The 13614-nt window shown below is 31.0% G+C and overlaps 1 protein-coding gene across 3 annotated transcripts in view; it reads right to left on the bottom strand.

The window, feature by feature from the left end:
* Positions 1 to 10373, bottom strand: part of LOC108688784 (protein sprint) — a 21179-nt gene extending 10806 nt beyond the window's left edge. The window contains exons 1-5 of one of the 3 annotated variants that reach the window (XM_018195195.1): positions 5282 to 5332; positions 4675 to 4791; positions 2558 to 2637; positions 1231 to 1348; positions 281 to 469 (exon numbers count right to left, since the gene is read on the bottom strand). In XM_018195195.1, the coding sequence (XP_018050684.1) occupies positions 281 to 469; positions 1231 to 1348; positions 2558 to 2622 (372 nt within the window). In that variant the 5' untranslated portion in view covers positions 2623 to 2637; positions 4675 to 4791; positions 5282 to 5332. Of the gene's footprint in view, positions 1 to 280; positions 470 to 1230; positions 1349 to 2557; positions 2638 to 4674; positions 4792 to 5281; positions 5495 to 10321 lie in introns of those variants that run through there. The other 2 variants (XM_018195196.1, XM_018195194.1) reach the window with 2 other exon arrangements.
* Between the last annotated feature and the right edge of the window lie 3241 nt (positions 10374 to 13614).

Here is a 13614-nt window from a genome sequence, read left to right as displayed (position 1 = left end):
CCCCCCCCCCCCCCCCCCCCACACACACACACACACACACACACACACACACACCACACACACACGCGCGCGCGCAATGGTAGTACGTAAATCTCATTTTCACTATACTGTGAAAAAATTAAATCGTCAAATTGGTGCCGCTCGTTATCCTTGTAGATAAATGTAATTATCAGAATAAAATTAAGAATGAATAAATATTAAAAAAAAAAATTTATTAACTTCCAATATATAATAATAAGAATAGAGAAATTCTCTGATCTGTATCAAGTCCTACACTTACTCCTTCCTCTTTGCCCTGTAACAAATGAAAGGCTCCAGCTCTCTGGATATCCGGCAAAAACCAGATTGGGTGAGAGCGTATAAGTCTTTCAATTAGGGAAATATCGCAAGCCACTTCACTGCCAGAATCTTCCATAGATCTTGAAGATACTTCCGAAGTAGCCGATTCTTCTGATAACGATTCTTCGCTCTAATAAGAAAAAATATTATAGTGCCAGTCATTGCGAAGATAAATAAGTAGACAAGTTAATTATTTGCAAAATAGTTGTTTGTATGTGTTTACAGGTCAGTAAATATCAATGTCAATATGTTTATAAATTTATAATCTTGAAAGTAACACGAAAGTAATATTAAGTTACTTTCAAGATTATAAATTTATAAACATATTGACATTGATATTTACTGACCTGTAAACACATACAAACAACTATTTTGCAAACAATTAACTTGTTATTTATTTTTGCAATGTCTGGCAAGTGAATTAGAATCTATAGTTTGGAACAATAAAAGAGATTTATATATTTTGAGGAGGAGCGTTTATTTATTTCTTTGATTCTTTATTTTCCATTTCTATAACTTTTTTTTACAAAAAAGAGGAAAACATAAACTTAGGCCATATTGTATATTTATATATATATTCAAAATAGATTAAATTTTTACTCTTTCTTAAAATTTTTACTGCATCCATGTAAATATTTGAAAAAGTCTCATACTTTTTCTAATATTGAAAAATATTACTTTTTTTAATCTAACGATCAATTTTTAATTTTGAACTTAGAAAAAAATTATAAAAACTCATAAATCTTGTATGCCATATCATGTCGATTATCTTATATAAGACCGATGCGTATGTACATTAATAATAATGGAAAAGTAATTCGGACATTACAACTTACAATTAAGAAAACATTGAATACTTTTTTATATCGTCTTTCATTCCTAACAGCTCACCTGTACATGATGTAGTTGCATCGGTTGATGCTGCAGCGAATTTGACGGTGGAGTGCTCGGTGAGATCACTTGAACAGTCTCGTGCTGTTGCAGATACGGTTCTAAGAAGACATCACTCCTACAACAAAGAAGGGAAGAAAAAAATTACAATTTGTCACGTACTTAGATTGCTTTACGTAGAAATAGTCATGTTACGGAAACAGCATAAAGTAATATTTTTCCGTGTTGAAAAGTTCCTTTCTTCACTGCTCGTACACCCAAGCAGAATAAGATATAGATATAGATTATAATATCAAAATGATGTCAAAATGACTCCAAAATTATTTACGATGATTTATTTTAACGTCATTTTGACATTACCGATGATGCCGATGCGCTACGCTCTTCCCATTATGCTGCCTATATGCGCGAACTAATAATTTTCTTTCATCAAATATGTATTATTTTTTTTATCGATAAAACAAAAAATGAACAGGTGATAGAAATAATAAAAATTAAGGATTTCTTAAAAAAAAAAAAAGTATTTTATTTTCTCCAAAAGAATGATTTTTTTAAATTCCAGCATTGTGCTACGCCGCTAGATAGCGATTAAGTATTATCTTCTATAAAGTTCTATATTACCAAAGCGCATTCCTTTTATCTATGTCGAAATGCCGACAATCTTCCTATTGGCTATTTCGATTACCATTTCGATTTAATTGTCTGTAATTCAATAAGCGCTTAATATTATTGATATAAGGTATAGATTGAAAATGGAGGACCTATGCGCTACTTTGGTATATGTAGAACTTTAATCTCCTAACCTTAGCATTAGCTGTGTTTAACGAACTCAACAGTTGAGTGAGCGCTGCTATGTTGATATATTCTTCCAGATCTAAAATGCTGATTGGATGATCTAAAAGAATACACCAATAACAGCGAGCGCTTACTCAACGGTTGAATCCACTGAATGCAGCCATTGGGTGCATTCAGTACTGTGATCGCTCACTGAGCGCTCAGTGAGCTTTTGTATCTGTTTGATCTATATTTTTAAATCTAACAGAATATGCCAATCAAAGGCAAGAGTTCACTGAGCGCTTAGTTGTAGTACTGAATGCACCCATAAACTCATGTCCGTGTACATATATGCTGGATCCAGAGGGTGCATTCAGAATAACAATCGTACACTGAGTGAACTCTTATACCTGATTGGCATATTCCATTAGATCCTAAAATATAGATCAATCAAATGAAAGAGCTCATTGAGCGCTCAATGAGCGGTTGTCATTCTGAATGCACCAATTGTGAATCCAGCAATACGCACGTTCGCGTCATAACGTGTACCAACCTATACGATACTCTATACATGTTGCTGCTTGGGACTGCGTGCTGCTTAGGACTGCTGTCTCGCATCACTGTAGCGACTTCCTAAAGTGTTGCACTTTATGAGCAAATTTTATATAAAGCCTTCAGTTCACCGACTTCGGAAAATGAATAACGGGAGAAAGAAAATCTTAGTGAGAAAATCTCAGTGCAGAAAGCGTGCTAACGAATCTTTGGAGAAAAATAACGAAGAAATTAAAAGAATAAACTCAACTCATTTTTTGTTATTAAATCGGAGGAAAATAAAAGTGACTAAGAAAATGAATCTAATCCTTCTCCTCCAAGTGCCAATACGGAATCTATTAAATCTTCGCTTCCTGAAACTTCTAAAGCTTCTTGCGGTGGAAATGCAGATATTCTTCAAGCAACATTTATCGCTCAAGAACTTAAGCAACAAAAGCTACTTGAGTCAAAATGATTAAAAGTCATTTTTCAATCATTTTCGATTCATTTTAATGTCATTTTGACATTATCGTGACTTGTTGTTCTGCTTGGGAACTGAGTGAATAATTAATGATCGTATGAAGGAATATTTAGCAATTCACGGCATGAAACAAAACGCATAGATTTTGCTCACAATAAGCATGTGTACAAGACCAGATAACATACTATTTATCAAAATCATTGTTCAAACGTCATCATCTTTTAAATGATGAAAAAAGCCTTCGTCATTGACTAATTTACACTCAAAGTATTGATAGAGTATATTACGGATCATGTCTTATATTTGATGAAGTATCTCAATTTAATAACAAGGATTTAACGACTAGAAAAATATTTTCAGTCGGATAGCATCTCATGAAAATTCATGAGATCATAAATTATCCATATTAAATTTTAGAAAAGGGGAAAATATTTGTAGTCGCTTAGCTCGAAAACTGACAGTTCAATTCGAAAAACTCGAAAAAAAAAGTATATTTGAGAAATGAGTAAAGCGCGTAGTGACAATTGTAAAAGCTTTTGCTTCGCGTGGTCTTTCTTTCAGAAGATGCGATGAAAAGTTTGAATACCTACAGAATGGGAATTATTTAATATCTGAGCTCATTGCAGAATTTAATCCATTTTGGATCACATTTCTCAATATGGTAATTCAGACAGTAGTCGCACCAGTTATCTCTCTTCTATACCATTTGCGAAGAATTCAGTTAATGACGAACAAAGTGACAAATTCAATTGCTGAGATAAAATCAGGAAAATATTTTTTCGATTATTGTCGATTCTATGCCCGACATATTTCATGTCGATCAATTAACGTCCGATATGGACTAGATAACGATTCACCTACTGAGCACTTCCTCAAATTTATTCTGAACCCCGGCCATTCAGCAAAGACAATAGCAGATGCAGTAACTGACATATTAAATTCGAAATTGACATTGCGAACTGTTGAAGACTTACGATAACGCTGTTAACATGTCACATGTTTATAACGGATTGCAAGCACAAATTAAAAAGCTTTCACAATTGGAATATATTCTTTGTGCAGCTCGCTCAATTTAATTGATAAATCTGTCGCAGAAAGTTATGAAAAGGCATGCTAGTTTTCAGTACTTTTACAGAGGTATATAATTTCTTTACTTCTTCGACTCAACACTAAGAAATTCTCCAAAATGAGATCCATGTAACTCAAGAATTGGAGAAAGACAAGAGAGAAACAGTTATCATAAAAAGTTTATAAGTGAGTTGGCACGCGCAAATACTCGAAGTTTAGACGAATCGTGGGACAACATTATGCGGGTACTGCATTTAATAAAAAACAACAAGAAAGCTATCATTAGATGTCAAGTGAAGGGAAGTTTCGACTTAAACATGAGCGACTGGAAACAGCTTTCATGATAATTTTGGATAATTTTTTTACTGAACAGAATTAATGCTACAGATAAAAGATTACAAAGTGTAGATATTGATATATTTATAATTATACAGCTTTATCGATCTAATTACAAAAATTCGAGAAGAATTCAATCATTATGAGAAGAGGACACTGAGCTTTTCTGTGCGCGACTACGAGAAGGATATGAGGCGAGAGAAGAAATCAATCTGCTGGCGAAGGAATGAAATTGACCGGACGAGAGAACTTACGATCAATTTTTTGGGTCATAATTGATAATCTTAACAAGTTTAAAAAACGATGTAATGCATATTAGCGATTTCACAGAAAAAACGCTTTCGTCATCAACCTATCATCCTTAAGTCCATCTGAAATACAAAAAAAAGCAGTCGGTTTGCAGAAAATATATCTGTCCGATCTTAAAGAAAATTTTGCTGATGAATGCCTTCATTTTTGATGCACACTGTTCCTTGAATCGTGAAAATTCAGAAACAGCTTTGAAACGTGAAAATGAATGAATTCAGAAGCACGTTGCAGTGGTACAAAAAACAAAATATTCAGTGTCGTAATCAAACCGGATTAACCGATTAATTAAAATATCTTTTATGAATATCGCAACGTGGAATGATACACACAGAAAGTTAGGAGTTAATAGATGTAAATATAAAACAGTATCGCGAGAGAAAGTATCACGAGAGAACAAAATGGCTACTCTCTATCGATAGATCGGCGGGAAACTTAATATCCAATAGTATTTCTACCGAAATTAATGGCAACCGAGCATGAATCATTCTCGGAAAATCAGTCGAAATATCTATCTATATCTTACATTCCTTCTCTTTTTATAAAACGATTTACCTTTTAACGCCAATTTCCGCATAGCGACTTCTGTTAACTGTTCGTGTTGCCACCATGTTTCGGCCATCGCCATTGTCAGGATTCGTGTACAATGTTAGTATATCACTGTTGTTAATGTTGCCGATAATTGGCGGTAACATTATGATAAGAATCCACAATCGAATTTCTCACGATTGAATGACGATGATCAGCATTTTATAGACGCACTGATGCAAGATTCAACCTTTTGGGATTCTTTCAGAAAAAACAGATTCTATTTGATTACTCGATTGGGCTTCAAAATGAATGAAAATTGATCTATGGAGATATGAACGGTTAAGTCGTGAAATATCGGTTGCAAATTGTTAATTCATTTTTAATAATTGATAGTTTATCTGCCAAGAAAATTTTATTATGAGAAAAATAATCTTTTAGTGTAGTAGTGTATATAATCTTTCTTAAAAAGTAATTTCTACTTTCTAAATGTTAAATTATTAATTATTTAATAATTTTCCAATATTATTTTGAAAATTTCAAAAAATGGAAGTACAGTTGCAGTTTAGAAGAGAAACCGTTTATTTCAGATTATAAATATGTACATGTATAACCTAAATTGCAGCGGTTAATAACAACAAAAAATATTTATTATAGTTTAAAAATGTTCCAATAGTTTCGTAAAACAATAACGGCTGCTAACAATCGAGCTATAAATGATGAAGAAAAGCTGCTCAAAATGTTAACCAAAAAACTGGGAACAAGATATCGTGTTTACCGGTCAATCGACGACTTCCGTCATGTTCTTTTTCATTTTTCGGCCAACTAATATTCATGAATGCGCTCCTGAAACCTTCTTTTATTCACAAAAACGATATCGAAAATAATACGTTTCTCGCTCTTTTGCCACATCATCGTTTCTTTTCTTATGTCTATAAGCAATCTTCGTCATAGAAGTCACCGGTCCTCATATTTTCAGTTCCAATTCCATGGCTAGTGAATATTATTTTTCGCTCCAAATGTTATTTTTCACATCGTTGTCCTTGGTAGTAAAACACATCGGAAAACAGCATATATACAACGTACGAATTGACAAATATTGTCGATTTTGACCTCGAAAAGCTTATTATTTATATGACATGTGTATTTCTTTTCTTTGAAAATGATTTGTAACAGTAAGAATCTTATAGGGCATATATACATGTAAATATACAACCAATAAGGAAATAAAACCTATAATGGTCGAAGTTGGATCTTTAGTGCTTAAATAATTCTATTGAATTTATATACTATATATATCATTATATATACTATATTTTGACTGCATGCCAAATTGATTTTTCAGACTTAGAAACGCAACTAAATTACTGTAATAATGTTACAAATTAAATTGACAAGCAATTTAAACAAGTTAGTTAGATATCCTATTAAAAAAATCTTAATGTACTGATAATCTATAAATAAATAAATTTTTTTTAAATGGTATAATTTTTTTAGACACTTGCAAAAAATGCAGCGATACAGTGCATACTGTTAGTTAAACAATAGAGATTTGGGCTCGACATAAACAAAATTTCGACTAAAACAAAAAAGAAAATAATATCGTTAATGTAATATTAGTTAATTTAATTTAATAATATTAGTTAATTTTGTATATGCATTTATTTCTTTATTACTATATACTTAATAGGTGAGAAATGGATTAAAATTTCGATTTTCATGACATTTCCGGAATTATAAAACCACATGCTACTTCCATTTTTTTATACTATTTATTTTATCTTCATGAAAAAAATAGACGGGCAATAAAGACGAATATGCAATCAGGAAGTCGCAGTGAAAGTAAGATGAAGTCGTTCATGCGTCGCGTCGCAGCGATGGAGAGAACAATCCGCCCGTAATGTTCGCGAAAACGACAGTAGCAATTTCCCCCCCGTCGTGTCGCTGCGAAAATTACGGCAATCAATAACGACGCATTTTTCAAAGTGGTCAGATGCTGGACTGGAGTTATTTTATATTACATAGCTTTCCCTTTTTTGTATCAAAAGATATGTTAATTATTTAAGTGTATGTATAAAGAGCTATTACAATTGCACATTACAAATCTTTTTTGAATGCAATTATATTTTCTTTACATCAATCGAATCATCTCACAATTTTACGAATCATTACTTTTTCGTTACTTTTCGAGAAATTGAGTTTAGCCCCCTCATATCCGAAATTAAATTCATTCGTGTTTTTGCAAAACAGCCGAATCTGACAATCTGGTCAGAAACAATCGTTGCTTTGTTCTGCGAACCGAGATATTAATTGTTAAATTTGATTATTATTCAGATTAAAAAACCTGTTATGATGAAAAGCAGCTTATATACGAACACATTTTCTTTCACATTTTCTGTTATAATTTAAATTATATAAGAAAATTTTTGTTTTTAATTAATTAAAGCAGAGAATATGTAAACAAACATTTTGAATCAAATTATTCGATGCTATAATTTAAATTATATAAGAAAATTTGTATTTTAATTGAATGACCTAAAATCTGGAGTCCCCTTGGACAAAATTGACTTTCCTGCCACTATATAATGTTGGTATATAATGGTATATGATATTGATTTTTATTATTATTATCTGTAGGTCTATATGTGTTCACCTATCTACATTACCCATTTATTTATCTACGTTATCTATAACCGATTCGCGTAAAAGAGGCACGTCCGTGCTCGCGCCTTAGCGCCGAGACTACCAGTGTCTCCAGATCTATTCGCGTTATTCACTTAACTATGTAATCTATCCACTTATTTGTGTTATGTATTTATTCATCTACATTGTCTATTCATTTATACAAGTTATCCATTTGTCTATATATCTTATCTATCCATCTATATCATTCATCTATCTATGTTATCTATCCATTTAAAAAGATATTACTAGATATATCATCTATCCATATGTCGACATTATCATCTTTTTGCACACACATACACACACACACACACACACACACACACACACACACACACACACACAAACACACAAATTATCTATTTATTTAGCTACATTATTTACACCATCTATTTACTCATTATCTATCTATTTATGTGCATTATCTATTCAACTATAAACGTCACTTATTTACTTATCTACATTATCTTTTCAACCATTTATGTCGTGTCTACTTAACTGCGTTGTCTATCTACTTTTATACTTTATCTATTCATATATATCATAAGGATGTCCTCAAAACATCGCTCGGAGAATTCTGTGCTCGCTGTATTCTGTGGGATCTACTGGGATCTATTTTAAAATAATATACTTGAAATATTTATTAAATTTTTTTGATTTTATTTATTTTTCATGGCACTTTATATTTAATTTTTCCATTATATTTTTGAACATCTTTGTTTTGATATATTTGCGTAAAAAATGTATTTTAATTGCATTCCTTTTTTATTCCTTTAATTATGTTTTAGAATATATTCACAGTTTTCTGTAAAAATATTGCAAAATATACTTGACGTTTTTTTTTTTATTATATTTTTAATGTCTTTTCCAGTGGATAATTAATTTTGGTAGACTTTTAACGCATTCTTGTGCTATCGGAACAGTATATCCTCTAAGAAGTCACAATTTAAATGATCATTGCATTTTCTCATTACAGTAAAGCTTTTTGATTCCACTTAAAGAAAATCTTTTTTTGTTCTGTACCTATTTTTTTATACGGTATCTTTTAAGTTTTTAGATACATAGACATAAGATATTCATTTATACATTTTATGTCATTGTATAAAACCTAATTTTTCATTGTTATACAAATTATCGTTTTTCTCTAGTTCTCAACTTTTGCGCAAATATTTTTATTTGCTTCATCGCCCAAGTAATTTTAGTTATTTACTGAATAGCGACTAAAGAACTTCATAGGAAAAGAGTGACAAACTGGTCACATGACGTGATCTCCTCTGATTGAGCCCAAGCATCAAAGCTTTATAGAGCCTATTACAGATGTAGGAAAAATCCCAATTTGTCACATTAGTAAATTGTTAATTAGCATTATTTTATATTCTCTACATTTTTACTACTATAAGTTGAAAATTAAGCTTTTATTCATACCTTTATAAAAAAAAAATTTTTTAATTTTAATTTTTTAATTTTCATTTTAAATAAAGATCAAACAGTTTTAATGATTCACAAACAGTTTTAATGATAAAATAAAAAATGAAGTATTTTATAAAATAGTCCATCGTGGTGACGTATGTATAATTATAATTTTCATTATTCAAATATTTTAATATATACTATTGTACATATGTAAGTAGTTGGATGTAAAATAAAACTTTATGGAGCTTCTTGATTTTCCATTTTCTGTTTTTTCCTTTTTCTTGTTATAAAAGTATCTAAAAGATATTTAAATGTTACAAATATTAATTTTAGAAAACTTTTATCCTGTTTTCTTTACTTTTTACCTACCCTTTTTCTTATTGTCTGAAGATGAACTTTCTTATTTAGAATTGAGAAATACAATATGCAATTAAAAAAGAATATATCTACTTCTAACTCGAATAATAATCGTTCATCTAAAACTGAGCTTTTTACTCTAACTTTTTACTCTAACCACTAAGTTTTGTGATACTGTGTTATCTCACATGGACAAAGAACAATGTACATCAATTTAAATTAATTTTTCTAAAATTAATTTTAAATTAATTTCAATCAATTTCTTTTTACATAAATAAATTATATAGAGTACAATAATAATTTTTTCTTCTTCCTTATTTATTCCAAAATATTATCTTTCTTCTCGCAGAAATTTGTGAAAATTGTCGCAGCAGATAATATGTCCACGCCATAAACAAAACTATTGGATCATTCCATTGATCATTACTAATCAAAAAATTTACGATCATTGAATCATATGTGGATCTTGTGTGATGTGTGTGTGTGTGTGTGTGTGTGTGTGTGTGTGTGTGTGTGTGTGTATGCATGTGCGCGCGCGCGCATCTCAAATCGATTAGCATAATGTAGTAAAGGATAATCTGCAACCAATAATTCACCAATAATGATATTTACCTAGCATACCTATTCACATGTAACATGTGTATATCGATAACTCTGTGTATCAAGATTAGTGGAATAATCAATTATGAAATCATCATTCCGAAGACTAGCAGACAAAAAAATTCGTACGCTATCGCGTAACGTCACCAATCGACCCAATCAAATACACTATGGAATACAGCATACTGTTCTTCCTTTCTTCCTTTCTTTTTGTCACGCACCATCAAACGCGATGTGTAACTATGTAACGGCGGCGCGTAATGTAACTATGTAACAGCGAAGGCGAAGGCGACAGCGATAACGAGACACGCCATGACGCCCGTCGACGATGCACTACCAGGGGCGTCGCGACATACACGAAACATGTACAGGGACGTTAGTGACTGCCGGCAGCGCAAGCGGCGAGACGAAGCACATCCTCGCATATCGTGAAAGAAAGAAGTAAAGAGGGGAGGTTGGTGTACGTGCAAAGTGCGCAGGCGCGTGTAGGCGCTGTTTCATTTTAGCTCGATTTCGCTGGCCGTCATGCCGGTCGTTATTATAGGGATCGTAGCGACCATCCGAACCGGTCCGCTAGAAATGCTTAATACTGTCACGGACGTCTGATCCATTTTGTCATTCCTCCCTTCTCTCCTTCGTCACTGTTCCTGAAGAGAGCATACCCTATAAGCGCATAATATTATTTGATATTAAGTAATATTTTAGACATATTCTTAAAATATTAAAAAAAACATTTTAAGAATATTGTACTAACATTATATAATATTAAGTAATATTCTCCAAGTATTAATAGAAGGTTATATGTCTACTTCTCATAATATTGCATGATTATTAAAAGTAACATTATTTAATGGCACTATTGTATAAACATTAAAAAGTATTATAATAAAATTTACTTTAATTTGTAAAACTGTTACAACTGTTTAGTATAAGTATACGTTCAAAGAATGAAAATAATTTTGGCGTATTATTGTAGAACTGGATATGTACTTAAAATTATGTGAAAATTTTTTTAGCACAAGATGCAGTATAAACTGATAAGAACTTTTCGTTACTGGATTGTGAATTCAAATTGCACTTCAAAAATTAATATTACGATCATAAAATATTTATAAATATTTTAATAATATTTCGGGGATATTAAGATATAATACCTAGGATATTATATAAATGGACATATAACTTCTATAGAATACTCCCATATAATTAAAAAATATTATATGGTATTTTCGAAATGTTATAATAACTTATTTTAATTTTTTAATAATAACCATATAACATTCGAGGAATTTTGCGCTTATAGAATATTAATGAATATCATACAGAAACGGATGATTAGGAACATTTTGATATTGATATTAATATGAGGATCGATGTATAAGAATTGGCTATAATAGTAACTTGATTTTAAAATAGTACATATAATATATGTATTAGAAATCTAATATGAATATGTCATTTTTATTTTATTAATTAAATAAAAGTATATGCTCTACATTTAAAATATGATTTCAATAACGTGACATAAATTTAAATAAAAAAGTTACATGTATATTTATATATCATGTATATGTAGATATATACAATTGTACAACTACATATTTCATATATATTTCTATATGTATATATGAAAAAATACCATTTATCAAGGAAAATTTACGGGAAAGAACTGTGCCAAGTTCTTATGGAAATTAGGTCCAAGGTAACACACACACACATGCGCACGCGCTCGCATGCATGCACATGCACGCATATGCACACGTAAAAGTTCCAGATATAACCTTGTGAAATGACTGTTCTGAATGCTAGAGCTATCCAAATTTTGCTATTATGACTATAATGTATTATTACTGGTCTTCTTCAAATAGAATACAGAAGTCATGGAGGACAGATATCATGATCTCATTCGTCTTTTATAAATCAATTTTTAGGTATCAAGACGTCATGATGACGTTCTGTGATATCCTTATTATGATTTAATTATGATTTCGTGTCCTATAGTTACCTGGGTCTCTACATTCAGGGCATTTCCGCGTAGTGATAACGGATTATACTGAAGATATTGAAGTAATATTTGAAATGCATTGGTACTGTTTATTAATCCGATTAAGTTCGAACGCGATCTATGCCGTCATGTCAGAAACATTCGGATTGTGATGATGAATACCTCTGGACAGTCATATGGTATCTGGGATACCCAATACCTTGACGAAGACAACCATGTGCTAACAAGAGCAGTTAATAGTGTTTTAGAGAGCTTCAAAGAGAAATAGGAAAGCAAAAATACATAAAAAAAACCTAAAGTAATAATTAAGTAATAAGCGAATTGGCCAATCACAATAGAACGTAAAGCATTAATCTTTATTATGTCTCTACTGTGATTGGTCAATTATTGATTACATCCTCTTGTCTTATACGTTTTTATATGTGCCATGGGCTGAAGTTGAAAAGGAATAGGATACGCTCGGCAGAATTTAATTTTAATTTTAAAATTTTTTGTTTTGTCTCTGTTCCTTGTCGATTAATATGACTTATACCTAACTATTCATTCGGAGCCTAAACTGGGCGTAATTCTGTTCTAAAATATCTTGTAATGAACAGTAATGAACAGTATCTCTTCATTATATCATTATTTTCATGCAAGTTTTGATATCTGATATTTGCTTACTCCTTAAAAAAGATAAATTAAGATTAATAAAACATGAAATGTAATCATATAAATTATTTAAATTAAATTTTACTTAAAACAAAAAGATTAAATTACTTTACTACGAACTCTCTCTGATTGTGAATTATATGGTTCACTCTGTATATATAGCTACGTGTCTTATGAATGGGGTGGCAATAAAAGCTTTTCCTTCCGGCGGTGTTGCGAGTAAAGAGTTTCTTTCGTGTCCAGAAAGTGGAAATCGTAAATGCTTTTCATGCTCGGTCGATCTGTTCAATCTCTTGGAAACTACCTGATTCCATGTGGTTCGATATTGTCCAGTATAAAACCGCTGTCGTGAATTTAAAGTTAGTAATAACTCTTTATTGACGTTATTAAAATTTTCCATCTCCAAGCCAATTAAAGATTTTACAATTTTATGTTTGCTACTTATTTTAGTTTAAATAATGATTTAATGATTTCTAAAATTATGGTCAATTAATATTATTAACGTTATTAAATTTTCAAAGAATAAATGTAATACTAAAACAATTAATCGTATTTTAGATAAATAATAAGACACAGAATAATAATAATAAAAGAATGTCTGAGAAATGAAATTTGTGTAAAAACTGTGTATGCTTAATAAGTGATATGT

This window comes from Atta colombica, unplaced genomic scaffold (genome assembly GCF_001594045.1).
Source record: "Atta colombica isolate Treedump-2 unplaced genomic scaffold, Acol1.0 scaffold238, whole genome shotgun sequence".
Lineage (NCBI taxonomy): Eukaryota > Metazoa > Arthropoda > Insecta > Hymenoptera > Formicidae > Atta > Atta colombica.
The sequence above is the reverse complement of the archived record's forward strand: the minus strand, read 5'-3'. Positions and strand labels throughout refer to the sequence as shown.